The 19,164-nt window shown below is 28.5% G+C and overlaps 1 protein-coding gene across 1 annotated transcript; it reads left to right on the top strand.

Moving 5' to 3' along the window:
- The first annotated feature begins 1,841 nt into the window (after window positions 1–1,841).
- LOC111037901 (putative uncharacterized protein DDB_G0282133) lies at window positions 1,842–13,236 on the top strand. Its single transcript, XM_022320745.1, is given in 3 exon segments — window positions 1,842–2,395; window positions 9,065–9,181; window positions 9,766–13,236. Coding segments are annotated over 2 exon segments (3,462 nt in total). The 5' UTR covers window positions 1,842–2,395; window positions 9,065–9,115; the 3' UTR covers window positions 13,162–13,236.
- The last annotated feature ends 5,928 nt before the right edge of the window (window positions 13,237–19,164 follow it).

Here is a 19,164-nt window from a genome sequence, read left to right as displayed (position 1 = left end):
TATCATTTATTAATATTTTTACATCATAATACTGTACTTATAAAGATTAAAATAATTATAACCGGGCCTGTCCTATATTTTCGTCCTGGTCACGCTTCTGGATGGTAATTATTTCTTTCAATGCAATGTGTATAGTGCAATTTTTTTACAATAAGAAAAAAACATACAATATTAATATTACAGAATTAGGTACTATAAAATGTCTTTATCTTAATTTTTGTTTTACTTACACTTTTTTTTCATGAAGACGGAACAAATGAAATTTAGCTTCCAATCGATTTTTGTGAATACTTTTCAAAATGTAAGGAATACTCAAACTCGTGAACTTCAAAAGGGTTTCACTTATAGAATCTATTTTAACTTACGTTTTAACTTTGAATCTAAGTTAGACAGATACATTTTGATGGCACCATTGTTCTAAATTCATTGTAATACATAGGTTTTCCAGCTTTTTTTCTACAATCGCAGTTATGCCACATAATATAGAAACATAAATTGTACTTTACATTTTAAGAAATAACTTTTTTTTGGAAAGGGAGGATGCTAAATATGTTGCCCCAAAGGTGCAAAAAGTTCAAATACGGCCCTGTCAGTATAAGGCCCGTTTCATAGCCAGTCCTAAGCGTACTCTTGTTTTTACGGTTTACATTAATTATTTTAAGTTTTTATGCGTCCAGGACTTAAAGCCATAAGCGCTATCGTGTGATGTGAATATTTGATCACAATAATATTCACTGTACCCATAGGCCATAACCTATACAGCGAAAGCAGAACTTGACCTGCACTCTCGTAACACCCGGGGACACAAGAAGTCGCATGATATAAGGCTACACAATAATACAATAAGGCCTCGTGAAAATACTCTCTTTGCCACGCCATCCACCGTTTACGGCGTTCGGTGACAGTCACGGGGCTTTGCGAAAAATAAAATATATATGTACAAACATAATACACGTTTGAATTAAAAAAAAAAAAAAAAAAAATGACAACGCGTCGTAGGCAAGGCAGACTATTTTGAAAACACGCCAATGACATGTAAAAAGAGGATATATAATAATAACACGATATACCTACACGTAATAAAAACCCGCGAAAACATCGGGGGTGGGTGTCTAACCCACATTGTACAATGCTAGATACACATACACAATAATAATAACAGCGATGATAAAATGACGATGCTCAAAAAGTTTTTCACGTTTACGTGCGCGCAACGACGACCAGCTCGCCCGACGACGACCGGGTCGCGTGTCCATGAGTCATATATATACACCTCTCTTCCTCCCGGCCTCAACGATAAGTTCTACGAGGAAAGGAAAAAAAAAGAACTAGATCAAACCCAGTACTACACACCTTTCTAGTTCCTAGTACCTACCCGGGTATGCACAGGTGTATAATATATATTGTATACACTGTATATAAGTTATATGGTGGCATCGCGATGGAGAGTCGGTAGATAGGTGTATTATATATATTATGTATTTATATTTTGACGTTTTTTTCTGTTGTTTTTGTTTCGGGAGTCTGAAACTCGTGTCAAGGTGAACTTTCGAAAAAACCGTCGCAGATAGGCGGGCTTCGTTTTATATACATAGGTACACCTGTCGTCGCGTTTACGTTTATTCTGTTATTCGCATAATATCATGTGCGTAAGACATAATATAATAATAAAAATACGGTAATTTCGTCGTCGTCAACTGCTGAAGTCGACAGGTCGTCTTCGAGCTAATAATAATATATATTATAATATAATATTTACGACGCGCCGAAACCGTACCGGTTGACACGGTGTACCGCCACTGCCGCCGTTAAAAATCCGAGCACACGACCGCGATCGCTGTAGTAGTACTTGGTAGTTCGACAGTAGTAATTCGGGCGTACACGTGTCCCGGTGTATCGCGTGTACCAATGTATACCAAATATAAAAATTTATTATATTGTAGTAACACAGTGCCCGATTTACGTACGAGAATCTCAGCGTTTAATATAATACTTAAATATCGCGTGTCCCATCTTCTGCGATTCATCTAAATCAATTTTATTTATATTATTATACTCGTATAACGATTGTATTGACGTTTTGATGGAGGCCGTCGATGGCGGCAGGCTCGTCAATATTATAACTCCAACGAACGTGGGCGCAACCGACTACACCTGAAAACAATAAAACATATTATACCATATATCTACCTATGTTATCATCATAAAGATAGTAAAAGACAACGCAATGTCCCCTATCGGTCAGTGTTCTTAGTCTTTTCATCTCCTGGACTATAACGAGCATATCAGTATCTAAATCGCAGAGCCAAGCACAGCACTCAACAGCACCAACAGTACCTACCTATAATAATGACATTATAGTTGTAGGCGCCAGCCAGACATCAGTTGACAGCAGGTAGTACTGTAATAAGTAAATACAATTATGCGCATCATTATAGTATTTTGTATAATGCACTTATATGTTTTATGCATCCCGCGGAAATATACGAATGCGGAATATTGTAGATATTATAAGACGTGGGACGCACCGATTAATATTTTTGGAGAACCATAAAAATTGAATGTACAAAATATGTTTATCAAAAGAAAGTTAGATAAATAAAAAAATAAAATAACTGAATGAAAAATTAATTTAATCCACTATCAAAAATACTAATTAAAAATTAATATCTTGTCTGAGCGGGTCAGGTAAAGTTGTCTACAGTCCGCTTTTTGGTGATCGATGACCACTGTTATAGAGACATTATAGGGATACGTAATTTTGGAAAAAAATAAAAAAAATAAATTAAAAAGGTGATTAACTGAAAAAAAATAGGTAGTGGAATTCTTGGTACCTATCCATTATTTCAACCACTGGATACGAGTATACGCTGTTGGCTGTTGCCAACCTATATTCGTCAGCGTAGGCCTTTGAGACAAATTACTAATCGTTACGATATTGATCGCCGAAGCCCGAGTGCTAACAGTACTCTACATTCTACAATCTACATTTATACCAGAGTACGAGTAACTACCATATAATATAATATTATAACATGTACTATTTGGTTGAAACTATGTGAATATACTATGTATGTTGTTATTGTGGTTGAACCGTATACATTTTATTAATTGTTATAAATTAAAGTTATGTCTTTATTATAATTTATAACCATACGTCCATACATCGTGGGTGGACGGCGACGAAACCGTGCCGAAACGATCGTCCAATTTATTTTGCTTATCATACCGATACGATATCATAGTATACATTTGTATGCAATAAAATACATTTGTATCGACAAAACAACAGTTACTTTTTTACCTACTTATGAAAACTTTGTTATTTTATCCCTATCCCTACATATATATTAATATGAATATAGTTAATAATTTACCGGCGTAACTAAGGAGGACTTGGGGTAGTTGATTTCTCCCTAAACACAATTATAATCCTTCCAACATGTTTGAAAATAATTGTTTATTTTTCATTTTTTTTGTTTTTTTATTAGTCTTGCAGTTATGTCAGCTATATAAATAACACTATCTATAAATCAACGAGTATTTAAAATATTTTAAAGGCCAATAATACCTGTTCATTTCTGTATCATAATAATATAGTGAGGGCTAATTTGCTCAATTGGTTTACCTAATAATTTTTGATAACATTTGAAGTACACATCTTATAATTAATACTAAGCCTATTTATATAATTAAATTCGGTGTTGTACGATTGAGAACGTTTTACCTTTTTAGCAACATGATTGAGAACGATGTCGGCAGATCAAATAAACAATATTTTGTACCTTAAAATCAAACGATTGAGAACGATATTTCTAGCGACGTTGCCATTTATCTTAACTTTTAGTAATACTTTTTAGGGCTGGGATTTTGATGCAAAGGCATCTTTTTTTGGTGTTTTGAAACGTTGTTTTGTAAGTATAAAATGTGTAAACTGATTTTTTTTTTTATTATTTTAAAAAAAATGCATTTTTTGGGCATTTTTCACAATTTGTTTAAAAAATGTAGGACAATTCATGCGATTAACAAGAGACATTTGGCACACTGTCGACGGTTAATAATAAATTATCATAGCTAGGCTTTTACGCTCAAACTATTGCCGTTATATATACCTATATACCATACATATATATATATATATATAGGTACAATGATATGTGTGTGTGTTTTTTTTTATCAAATTTAAAATTTAAATATGATTTTTTTGTTAATAATTTATTAAATGTTTAACTTTAATAGCTAAGGATTGAAAATTTAAAACAAAATTCCATGTAAGTTTATTTTGTAACCAAAATATAGTGATTGATATCTTATATATTATATTGTATATGTATTGTATTTTTATTATTTTTATTTTTAATTAACGTGGCAACGTTGCCTAAAAGTTAGCATGTGAGAACGTTCTCAATCGTGTTCTACCCATTAAATTAATAAACTGTTGTCTATTTATGGAATTATGATCATCATGAAATGATGATGATCTGTACCTAACACCCGTAGTAAAGATACATATTGTTCAAATACCTAAAAAAAACAAATTATCCTCTATTATATCTCCCGCGATTTTTCTTTTGTCAATCGGTAATTCAGCTTATAATTGTATAAATTGTAATTTTTGTATCTTATTATTCTGTTCTGAGGTTATTATATACATAGTATATTAGTATATAATAAATAATATGTATTATCTCTACATTTAAAGTTAATTTTTTTATAAGCTTTAGATTATTAATTATTTTTAACTAGTATTTTATATGATAACTATTGTCTATTGATGTATTTATGTACCTAATTGCACTCATATTCTCATAATTATTATAATGTTTGAATTTATTACAGTACATCACACAATAAACAAATACATTCATGAACTCGATTTTCATACACCTAGTTTAAAATAATGTATTACTTACATGAACTTTATTTTAAATTATCAATTGAATCGATTCGTGTAAACTTTAATTTTAATAAAAACCATGTTTCTTAAAAATATCCATAAATAAAATTCCAAGTTAACAAATTCATATTATTTTTAATTTAAATTCTTTAGGTTTGAAAATGTAATCAAAATGTCTTTGAATTTTTTCTACTACAAATTATGAAAAGCTTAGATCAAAGACAAATACATTTATTTGACAGTTTGAACTTTGATCACATCATTGGTTATTCAAACAATCAAACGTATAATATCCATTTATTTTAATATTCTAAGACATGTTGAATTTTATTTTATTTATAATATTTATGTGTTGTGTTGCTCTGTTATGTCATACAAAATATGTATGTAGATAATATACTCTGAGCTCTTATGATTTTTACTACCTATTTAGTACTAATTAAGAAATATTGATGGAAGAAACTTAAAACATTCCACTTTAATTTATATTATAATTTTCTATACCTTTATGATAAAATGTTCAAAATATTTATACTAACTTTTGAGGTATTTATAGGCAATTTGAATTTTTGAATTTTTTTTTTGAAGTGTTGATAAACAATTTTAGGCTCAGTGTAAAATATTAGAAATTGGATACAAAATTCCAGAAAAGAAAATATGTGTGTATTTTTATTAATACACGAAGTGTCAAATCAAAAATTTTTAAAAATTATATACGATTTTCGGTTTTATATAGCTGTGAAGCTCATAAATTAAATACAAGAGTTGGGTCTTACCTGATCTATGTTCCTTTTAAGTTTTTCTTACATAAACTTAAAAATCTCAAAAATATATTTGCACAGTTTTTCTTTACCTATATAGACATTTCAAGTTAAAATTTCGACGAAATAATAATGTTGGTTATTTTTATTGTCATTCATAAAATATTATTCGTAAGGACTTTATACTACTCAAAAAAACGATACAACGTATCGCGGTGGGCTTATTAATATTTATTATATACCTACTATATACAATTATACTTTCATAATTTACATTTTCAAAATATTTAGATTAGGTTGTTTTGAGCTATTTATTCACACCGTTCAGTATTGACTTATTCCATTGTATATATTAAATCTAGGTAGGCAAATATTATAGGATATAATCTGTTTACTCGACGCTTCAACTTAAATAATAGCTTGTTATAATGTAGGTAATATCATATGCGGAATATTATTATAATAATAATTACTAGGCATGTTCCATAATGTGATTTGTTTTTGGTGAAAATAAGTTTAATCTACCATAATATATTACTAATATAAAAATATGTATAATACAAAAGCCGATAGGCTGATACACCGTCTTTGTTTAGAATCGTTTTTCGTAAGTATGGTTTGTTACTATCGTTGAGTTCAGATTTAACACATCAATTACACATCAATTGACCTACTTAGAGATGAGGAATACTCGAGACCTTCTATACAGCAGACCGATGCCGACTTCCCTGGTTCTATTATTTTATTATTAATCAATTTACTACTTAGGCTTCATAGTTCATAGGTCATTAGCTTTTATTTTACACGAAAATATTTACATGAGTTATTAATCAACGATCTTGATTATTTTCTAGTTATCACATATTTTTGAATATTTTTTTTATGGGACTATTGTTCATTGTTAAAGTACATTTAGAGATAATACTTGTTTTCATAGTAGGTTACTTGGTTACTATAATAAATAACTAATTATTGTCGTGATAAATTTTAATTCAATGTTAAACCATTGTATAATATGAAATACGATTCTGTGTATAAACGGCATCAGCCTCTATTTTTAAAGATATCTTATAGTACTTAATATCAATACGACAATACCTATATTATTTTATAATAAGAACCTACTACTACTTATGTATTATGACTTATATAAATAAGTTATTTTTCTATTGGCCTACTTTCCACGGTATAGATTGAACTTAAACTAATTGTTGGCAAATGCAACGCATATATAAATATAGGTATAACATATTAGTATATTATTTATCATACAGTATATAATATTTTATATCGTATTTGTGCAGTTATTAAATTGGAATAAAATTCCGATGTAACGAAGAATGGTGTAAATAGATGTGCAACAACAATATTTGCTATTGCGCTTCAGTAACCCAGGCGATAAATAAAAAATATTGTTATTTTTTTTGTTTGAAATCAGGTTAAATATTTAGAAAATATAACCGATAAATAGCACAACATGAATCAAAATATTTTGAAAATTATATAACCATATAAAATACTTGAATAAAGTATAAACATACAGTGAAAATGTCATGTATCTGCAGTAATTTTTTTAGAGTTACACCAAAACAAAAATTCCAGGTTTTCCTTAATTTTAATCTTTGTTTTGCGCTTTTGAAAAATACTGGGAATTTTAAATTTTGACCTCCCAAATGCACCAATTAGATTCACTTTCTCACCTGAAAAGAAGTGGACAATCGAATCATTGTTTTAACTACTTTTTGTGTAAATAGACACCCAAAAAATAATTAAAAAAACAAACATACATTATGATCATATTAGGAGCCACGGGGCGTGCAGGGTATGCAGCTGCACACCCTAATCGCCCAGAAAGTCCGTTTTCATTTAAATTGAGAAAAAATGAATAGATTGCATTTTAAATATTGTAATATCAATATGATTCCCAAAAAACTACCAGAAAATTGATAATTTATCGGATAATTTGCAGTTTAACGCCAAACGGATGTAGGTACATCATATATTTAAACAGTTAAGTATTCAGATATCACTAAAACTTTTTCTAATTTTAGGAATATTAAATTACCCAGTGATGTTAAATAAATCACTGAACTTGATATTAGGTTTCTTTTTTCGTTAGAACTTACAAATTAACTCTCAAAAAAGGAATTTACACAGAAGTCCCTAGAGGAAAAAATTGAATTACTTTATGTACCAAAATCCTTATATCTTTATCATATACTATCTAAACAAGATCTAATACAAATTTTAGGATTTTTAGGTGCCAAGTTTTCGACAAATAGCGAAAAAGTAGATTTAAGACTTTTATTAAGTTCTATATTGATCAAAAAATCAAATAGAGGACGATAACGATCTAGATTTGTAACTAAACCTTTTAGTCTTCGTGATAGATCACCTGTTATACGCGTTCAATAAAGAAGAATACTGATTTAGTGAAGCCGGATAATATAAACACTCAAATCGAAACTTTAAATATATTATATAAACCAATTTTTTTTAAACCCAAATTTTATAATGGCGAAGCTGATGAATGTGTTAACGACTTCATTGAAAATTGCAATCTAATATCTGTGACTAATGAGTGGTCTGATGATAAAAAAATAATCTATATTCCGATAAATTTAAAAAAAAAGTGTAAGAGCATTCTATCAACATTCTATTATAACTAATCCTACACCAAGATCGATCGTGTAAACGTATGTCGATTGTGTCATTATCAAAAATAAAGTGACCATTAAAAACCTTTTAGTGATTTTAAAGATAAGCCCTCCCCCCTCTACTCCTAATTTTAGATTTCTTATACGCTGAACAACACTTCTGGCTCCGCCTATGATTATGATTATAAAATCAGTACATTCATTGCTCTTCTCAGAATTTGAAATACATGTATCTAATACACTCCTTACTATGTCTATCAATATTCTAAAGTTAGGTTACAATAGTAGTTTTCTCAATAAAATTACACTGCCTTTTGACTATTTGTAAAAAATATTAATATGAAATATGCTACAATAGTAATAAATGAGTAATACCTTTAATCGATTTACCTGAATATTCCATAGTTATGATAATATTTCTTTTCATTATTAATTTATAAATTAAAATATCTGTAATAGGTTAGACCTTGGCCTACCTTTATAGTTAACGAAATTAAATATTTTTTTTTGAACTTTGAACTTATATAGCTTTAATTATATGTTTGGTTTTTTTGTGTAGGTATTTGAAGTATTGACATTCTTCTGTAATTATAAACATATTAAGTATCAATTTACACAAATATTTTATATTAGGAAGGTGCACATTGTTATATTGAAGTTATTTTACTTTTATAGCTTGCTTGACTTTAAACTAAATTACTTATGACATGATTAATTACTATAGACATGTTTTAATTAATATGTTTTAGTACTGGTACAGTTCATACCGAGGATAGTTCATAAATATTTTACATTTCTAAATGGATGGAGTTCAGAGAAATTTCAATATGATGGCCGAGAAAATCGATAGAATGAGATGTTTAAGGGTAATACATTTAATTACATTATATCGACATTACATTTTTAATGAAAACTATATTTACATAATATATTCATATTTATAATCCATTCAGTTGTTTTTTTTTCAAAATTGCCATAACACAGTAATAACTGACATAGTTGTATATTTAGATTACTCAGGCAAGACTTACAAATTTCCTTAATAATAGACTTATAATATTTAAAATATATATTTACTTTTTAAATTTAATTTCTTCATTAATTTCATACATTTAAGTAATGTAAGTGAATGAATAAACTCTTAGTTTATTTGAGATTAGTGAAAACTGAGTAGGTAGTTGACTAAATTAAATTACTCATTGAAATTACTTAAGCCACAACAATCACACAACTGAGTGGGTTATTTATTCCTGAGCTGTTAGTTGTTATAAAAAATATCGGTTTTAAATTATTAAGTATTATAATTTAAAATTTAATAATTCATTGTATTAAATCTAATTATAATTCCATTGTTTTAAAGTTATACTGGTTGTAATAAATATTTAATACTTGCTAAATGATTTAATACTATTAAGTAAAATGAATAATTTTATTTTTTTTATTATTTTAGGAGCGATGTGACAATTATGTCAGACTAATAAAACTAACACTCGATGAAACGATAAAAGAACAAAATTCACTTTTGGATGGATCGGCTATTCATAATAGACTAAAATATCTAGGTGTAATGGATAAACCTAAATCATTATCAAACACATTTAATACGGATAAACATCATAAACATATAGATTTTAATAACAAATACAAGTATTTAGTTTTTGATGATGATTTGGGTTTCAGACAACATAAAAAAACATCCAATTTAAATACAATTGATATGTATTTATCGAATGACTATAGCAACTACAATACTAACTATAAACCTCGATTTCATGACTTTTCCACGGTACATGATGATCAGAATAACACATATTTCATGCCAAGGAATTCTAAAAAATATGGAAAGACAGTGAACTTTCAAACACCAGATACTCAAGAATACCAAGTATATTATTTTCCTACATCAAAACCTATAGCTCAATATCCTAGACAAACCACTGAGAGATTTTACAGACGAAAACCTATTAAGCAATATCCAAAAGAAGAAGTTCATTATTGGCCAACACGGTATCCGAAATCAGTGAGAGTTATTGAACGAGAACCATCTTATTCAATGATCGATTACGGTTACCGAACTACAAATGATTATCGCATTGATAAATCAAATATTGAGCCATATATACCTGAACATCGTTCAAGATATTATCCAACAAATGATAATAATATTTATCTCGGCCATGATGATAGTGATTATTATTATGAACCTCATTTGGGGCAGCGATCGTTTTCTAGTATAACAAGACCATGTTCACCCGTATACCACCGAGATATTTTGTGTCACAGAACTCAATTGGAAAATGCCAGCAGTTTACTTGAAAAAAAAATACGAGATTATGTATGGAACCCACACAAAGACCGTATTGAAAAGTATATGATTCCCAGTTATGAAAAACCTACATATTATACCGATTTTAATCCATTAGAGATTAAAGGCCAAGGAGATTAAACATTCAGAACACGTTCAACATTAGGATTAGATTCCAGTGCACGCAATAGAAAAAACGAAGTAACCAGAGAAAGCACATATAAAAAGAACTCAATACTTACGTCCCCAGAAAGAATATCTGCAGACGACGAATATTTTCAATTAAACAAAGACAATGATCATTATTCTGAATCCACATTATATAAAAAAAAAACTGAAATACCTTTGACATTTCCAAAGCGAATTAGTTTTGATCTCGGTGATGAACATATTGATCTACCTAATCGTACGAATTCAATTGAAGAAAATACTAATGGGGATTATAACACGAAAGATCAAAAATTAGTTTTGGGGAGAAAAGAATCAAATTTGAAACTCGATGATAATCGTCGAACATCGTTATTGCAAAAAAATGATTACCCAGTTTCAATAAGTAAACAAAATATTTCACCAAGCAATACAAATGTAAGCTCAAGAAGACAATCTTTAAATAAACAAGAAAAGTTAGCTTCAGTTGGAAATTCTTTTGAATCTGATAAATATTTAAATTTGAAAAATAATTTTCAAGGAAATGATTCGAGTTTGTCAGAAAAAAGCATACATTCTTATAATAATGATGGGATAAATTATGATAGTAATAATGATATTCAGATTTACCCGAAGACACGAGATGATAAAAACAAAGTTATGCTTAAAGATATATCAAATGAAAATACATACCTTGATCTCAGACGTGATAGTAATGATAATAGCAAAACAAAATTGATGGAAACAACAGAAAAAACCAATTTTGGTTATCAAGATCACACAGATAATAATATAAATATAAATGATAAATCAAATATCACTGGACGCAGAGAAAGTTACAAGGACGAACAAAAATTGAAAAAAGAAAATACTTATGGTAGTACAAAAAGCTCGAATATAGTGAATAATAAATTAGAGAATGGATATAATAACAAAAGTGGTATAAATATAATTAACTCACCCATAGTTGATCATAGTAATAGTAATAGTAATATGAACAAATACAATATGAACGAATATGCAACTGATCACCATCAACAATTTATTAATAAAAATGATAACGTGAGTGTGGAAAAACAAAACAATTCCGAAACTATTCAACCATATAATGCTGTTAATGATTCGACCAATGAAATAGATATTACTCATACCATATCACAAGTTAGTTCTGATTTCAAACCAATTTCAGAAGACCAAGAGCCATTGCATGAAATTTTGAATAACGAGCTCACGAATAGTGCAAATTATTACCAAGATCATCCTGGTGAAGACAACATAAAAGAACAACCAACTCAACAGTATGAGACACAAGTGGAACATGTTCCTAAAGACGTACAATTTTATACAAACGAGCTCGTTGATGGTAACAAAGAAGTCGTAACAAGCAACAACATTGAACCCATTCAACAAAACGAGTTTGATGACAAGAACCATTTACACGATGAGTATTATTATCAAAATCCTACAGATGAAAAAAGAGAAAATCTAATAGAAAACCAATACGAGAATCCTGATTCCCAAGTACAAGATGTCGAAAGACAACACGCCCATGATGACTATTATTATCAAAATTATTCTAATGTTAACCAACAAGAACAACCAAAAAATCAATATTCTAAACCTGTTGTTGAAGGAGAATATACAGATGAGCACGTTGATCATGACGATTATTATTATCAAAATCATGACAGGGATGGCATAAAAGAGCAACAAAGAGATCAACAGTATGTTGACCCTAATTACCAGGGAAATTATGATAATCAGCCACCGGCTCACGATGACTATTATTATCAAAACTATTCTAATGTTGATCCAAAAGCACAACCAGAAAATCAATACAATGACTCTGATCACCAAGGAGAATACGTAGCAGAGCAAAATATGGTCCATGACGATTATTACTATCAAAATCATCCAAAGGAAGGTACAAATGAAAATCAAGTTGATCAGCACTATCAGGAGAATCAAGAAAATTATGTAAATGGAGAACAAGACAATTATTATTACGACAATAATTCTAATGTTAACACAGAAAGGCATCATGAGGACCAATATGACGAAAATGCCCAACAAGAAACATACACAGGTGATCAGCACACAAATGACGGTTACTATTATCAGGAAGACAATGCAAATTACGACGAGACTGTCCCAAAAGATCAGTATGATGGTTATGTTGATAATAATCAGGACGCTAATGCAACTTATTATCCAGATTCGAATGTCAACAATTATGACCAGCCACAACACGATTATGAAAACAATAGTTACCCAACACAAAACGCAGAATATATTGAACCATATGAACAAAATTCTATCAATGAAAATGATGGTTATTCCGAAAACATCGAAGAAAATCAACCAACCAGTCAAATTGCCAACGAACAAAAATAATTTTACTTTATACCACAATGATTAATTAGGAAATAATATTTTAATACTATATTATACTATTGAATATAAAAATAAGTAAAATTAATATTTATATTTAATTACAGGAAAAAAGTAATCCGATCTTGTTATTATTGTTCTAAGTGAAATTTATGGTAAAATAAATCGTAATACTGAATCATCTAGTACATTTATTTTTAAAAGGTTAAAATTATTTAAAATAGCTGTTGTTAAAAATAATTATTTACAGTCATATGTTAATAGTTTTATGTGTAAAATATAACGCATATATTATTTATTTCCTTATATGTTAATTATATCACTGTAAAAAAAAACAAGAATAAGTATAGCCGCATAGAGTACCTAATAAGTAATAACTAATAGTAGGGCTTGGATTTTGTAGCAAAATAAATCCTTAAAAAAGTATTTATCACATTTAATTCTAAAAAACAAATTTCAATTACACATAAAATTAAATATTAAAAAAGGAATTTACGACCATATATTTATCACGTTACTTTCATTAAAACTCATACTTATAGGTGCTAATATAATTTTAATTTTTAACTTTTGGCATTTTGACGATTATAGAGAGCACTATACCTCACTGTTTGTCGATTTATATTTACCAGTCAACTAAAGTATTGGAACGTTAAATACGTTGGTTTAATTCAGATAATTTTCACTTTCCTTGAGTCGTAAATACAACTACTTATAGATAATTGTAGATAAAACTATTTTGGCACAATAACCATCGTTATTTTATCAGTCATATATTAATGACTTGTTTTTTCACTGGTTTTAGTTAGACCAAGTATAATAACATAGAAACAAGTTAAATTTTCAAGAAAAATATATAAAAATATAGAAAAAAGTATCAAATAGGGGAAAAAGCAATAAAAAGCAAAACAAAGTTTACTTCATTAAAATCGGAACGATTCAAAACGTATTTATATATAAGAATTATCTTTCTATCATACTCCCCCCAAAAGAAACATTTGCTACAAAATCCGAGCCCTACTAATAACTAGTAGTTCGGTATCTACAGGCGTTTTTACATAATATAGTTTAACAAATTATAACTTATGTAAACTTAACAACAATTTAACAATTATTTTCCGTAATGTTGAATAAAAAAACGAAGGTAATAAAAATAAACTCAATTAAATTACCTCATTTTATTGTCAACCAACAGGGTTGTTGTAGCTTTTTTAATGTTGTTTAATTGTATAGAGCTGGAACACAAACAATATAATATTAAAACACTCAGAAATAAGATGTAAAATGATTGAATTTCGGTCATTCTGTTGTTTGCTTTATTAAAATTTGTAACACTCAAATACATTTACCAAGTATCATGATGATTCCATTATTTTTCATAGAGATTGAGTATTACGTTATTACATATTTTGGCATTATTGAATCTTTATAGTACGTATACTACATTTTTGTCGTTTAGAAACCCTTATTATGTCGTTGTTTTTTTAAGTTGTTTAGTCTTTTTTAGCTTATTTTTTGTAAATTCTTATTTAGAATGCCAAATACGTGTCCAAATATATTCAATACTTACAATTTAAAAATAAAATTTTTTTTATCGTTAACACATAGCATATTAAAACATAATATTATAAATACTACCGATTCGTGTGTAACACATCGATCTATACTCCATTTAGTACAAGAATGAACCACTTTATCGATCAAAACTCGTTTCGTCCGAGCTGTATTATCATTTAGGGCACTGTCACTTGTTTGATTCCACTCACTCGTTTACATTTTGCTGTTGCGGTTATCACACATATATTTTGTTTACATACAATAATTTTCCTTAATTATTACCTTTTTTGCTAGTACATTTTGATATTGTTTAATAGCTGCTCAAAACAGCGATGTTTTAATGATTCTCTACGACCAAAGACGGCAGGCGATGTCTATCAGCCAATCACAGAACGCCTGGCCATTATAGTATTGTATGAAATATGGAATTATATGAGGTACTAAAGTATACTGAATTATAAAATATATGAAAATGAAGTATAGTTGTATATTGTAACAACATTTTTTTCTGTTGTGTAAGTACTTACACAGCTCACATGTAGGAGTTGGAGTATGTATGTATTATTTTACTGTTACTTTCGTGTAGGAACTTACAACAGAGTTTAGAGTTATAGACGTCATGAACGAAAGCACTTCAGTCTTAACCCAAATAGGGTATATTGTATATATATTATATGTATAATATGTAATACGAAATTCGTTATTGCGGTATAGATGATAGTAGGTACATACCAAATAAAAAAGCGAGTGTAACAACAAATAATTTGTAACAGTACCTATTTACATTATTTTAGTTAATGAAAAATTTAATTTTGCGACACTTTTTTAAAAATCTTTTAATATAACTATTATTTGATACATTAAGCTTTGATGTTTTTTCGAAGGCTGTGATAATAATTTATCAGTTATGGACTTATGGTTAAGAGTTTAAGGGCACGGTATCCGATGATTAAAAGAATATATTATATAAATACATTTAAGTATAATTATTGTCCTAATTATATTTCAATTATTTAAAAATGTATGCAAGACTGTTTACAAATATTTAGGTTAAAAAATGTATTTTGCATGATCAATGATCATTCTTACCTATTTATTCTAATGTGCATGTGTGATGTAATAAAATATGTGTTGGTATTATGAAAAATGGCAAAAACACCTATTCTTATAGTAATTTGAATAGCCGTATGGGAGTTAACCATTTGCAATGTAAAACGTTTTATAATTTGTTTACTCAATACTTTTTCGTATACCTATCAAAAATTATTAATTACTGTTCGACACACATTTTGAATAACCCGAAAATGGCCATCGACTATCAGTTGGTAACTGGTCAAGTACTCAAGTAGTAAGATTTCATAGTACCTACAACAGGTTCAACTCAGTCTATGTTCACAAATATATTTTAGAATCTAAATAATGTCATAGAGTTTTTATTTGTTATTCATTTTAGTAGAATCCTAGTAATCCTACCTACATAAAAAATAGGAAATAGGTAATATACTAATATTGCACATCTACCTATCTCTAATCATAAATTTAACTACTTAATCACATTTATCATAACTATTTTATCCCCGTAATAAGCAATGACATTGAACATATTAGATTAAGTAAGTATTTTTGAAGTTTGTTATTATTTATTTATTTACAATACACAACTATTATATTATGTTTCAGTTGTGAGGACACGATTGATTATATTATTATGTATAACGTATCTATTCTAACTGTCATTTTTCTATAAATTTTATTTTGTCATGGCATGCCAATAATTTAAAAATAAAAATTACAATGCCAGTATTTTATAAATGTCATACAATAATAGGTCATGTTTAAATGTATAACACAATTGAATTATTTCAACTAAAGTTATAAAGATCTGAAGTCACGCGATGATCACGTGGTATGATCGTACCATTTTCAATAAATATGTTAACTACATTCAAGTAGATTAGGTACCTACATACCTATCTAAAAATAAAAAAGCATTAAACATTAAATATTTCCATTCAGTTTTAAACATTTGAAATAATATTAAACAATATTTATACAACACTATCTTGAAACTCAAAACTTGAAACCCGTATAATAAGGAAAATCATGATACAAAAGTGGGTAAAGGGATGTTGCTCTGCTGTACAGTAGGTTACTAGTAGCCAGTAGGTCACTGTTATGAGCGGTGTTAAATTTGAATTCAATGATATAAAATCATTGTATACGAAAAACGATTTTGACCGATCAAAGCGTCAGCCTATATAATTTTTTAGTAATTTAGTAAATTTGATGATGATTGTGTTAAAGTAATTTATTTTACTATTAAGCATTAGTACTACTGCAGTAGGTTAAATTCATTTTTTCCAAAAAATTATACAGTCGAGTCTTAATAACTCGAATGTCAAGGGACATAAAAATAAATTCGACTTATGTATTTTTCGAGTTGCATAACTCAAATTTTTTTTAAAAATACGAAAAAATTCAAGTTAGACATTTTTTTTTTTTTTAATTTGTTTTTATTAGAAGTATTATATGTATATTTAAAAACTATAATGAAAATTAAAAAATTAAATTTTAAAACTCATTTCCTTATTTATTAATTAAAAATGTATTAAAATATTACATTTTAAAACACAAAATATGTAAATTTCTTACAATTATTTAGAAAAATAATTTGAAATAAGAGTTTGACGTTTGGGTTGTTTTAAAATAAAGTCTTTACTGTTTTTTCCCCCTGCACAGTTCTCTCCTTTTAAAACAAATGTTTGACTCTGTAAACATTTATAAAATAAACCTGTTTCGTCAACATTATAAACGTTATTGGGGGAATATTGATTTATAATTGGTAGTTATTTTACTAACCAGTCAGAACATATTGATTGGTCAACTGAAACGTTTTCACCACATATTTTACGAAAAGCGAAGTTATTCCTAATTTTTCAGTTGCTTAAACAACCTTGACTAGCTTTAAATTGTTTATGGCCAAGTTTAGTAGCAAAAAATTGAGTCTTCTCCTTTAAAATTGGTCCATTTATTGGAATGTTTAAATCTCTACATTGAATAAACCAATTGAGTAAACTAACCTCTATATCGGGATACTCACAAATCTTCATTCTTTTCATAGACCCTTTATTAGTTTCGTATTTTTGTAAAATATCGTCTTTATTTTTCAGAATAGTTGAAAGTGTACTGGGTGGAATATTAAATTGCTTGGCAATTTCATTTTTCTGTTTACCACTTTTTGTCACCTCACTTATAATGTTCACTTTTTCAGCAATTGTTAATGTAACCAATTTACGTTTAAGAGACATAACTACAAATTGTACACGCAACACAGCGAAGATATACGGCAACTTCCGATTATTTTACAGCACAACAGTTGTACATAGGATAATTTCATTTGTACATTTGTGATTGTAAACCGGTTATTCTAACACAGGGGTCACCAATTAATATTTTTCTGTGGGCCACATTAAGAATTCGGAAAATTCTCGCGGACCATAAAAATTCAAAGTTCATAATAATTATAATAATATGCCGGTTGGTCAAAAATACATTATTTCTAAAAATAAAAATATGTACACTTATTAATTATTATGTAACTAAAACTAATGAAAATAAAATAAAATTTAATAAATATATGAAACAATTATAAATTAATATTTTTAATGAGAAAAATGGCAGATCTTGCTTTCAACTAGCTGCTTTAAGTCGTTATGGTTTGTGGTAGCTATCTTCATCATCATTTCAAGGTGTTGTTGGTGAGCCGGGATCGGAATTTGTTTTTGATATAATTCCTTTTTGAAAAAGCAGACTCACAGACGTATGTGGAGCCAAACATTGTACACATTTTCACTGTCAATAATTTCAACGTCGGGTATTTCTTTTCAGATACATATTTCAACCAAAATTCATCATATGTAGGATCAATTTCAGTTTTTGAATACTTTTCATTATACAAATTTTTTAGGACATCATCTGATTGAAATTCAATTATTTCCATTTGAAGATGTGCTCTGTTGCAGTTGAAAACATTTTCTGCTTCGTTAATCCATTCACCATCAGGCTGCAGAGTAAAACTACTGTTCAATAGTTGTACAACGTTTTTGATTTTTCTGAAATCAGCAAAGCGTCTTTCGAATTCATTTTTTAAACTTTCCAAAAACTTCGTAAAATTTGTCATATCAATCTCATGATTTTCATCTACAACTTTTTTCAAGTTATGAAAATGTAAACGTTCATTACCAACATCTTGTAAAAAAAAGTCAATTTTTCTACAAAAACAATTTACCTCAGAAACTAAATGGCAAATTAGTTTCTGATTACCTAGAAGTTTCAAGTTGAACGAATTTATGTGTTGAAATATATCCGTCAAAAACGCAATAGTTGCTATGTTACTATTATCACCGATAAATTCGTGATAGTCTTTGGCAGACAAATGTATACTCTAAA

This window comes from Myzus persicae, unplaced genomic scaffold, assembly GCF_001856785.1.
Source record: "Myzus persicae strain clone G006 unplaced genomic scaffold, MPER_G0061.0, whole genome shotgun sequence".
Classification (NCBI taxonomy): Eukaryota; Metazoa; Arthropoda; class Insecta; order Hemiptera; family Aphididae; genus Myzus; species Myzus persicae.
Note: the sequence above shows the minus strand (reverse complement) of the source record. Positions and strands in the feature narration are given on the sequence as shown.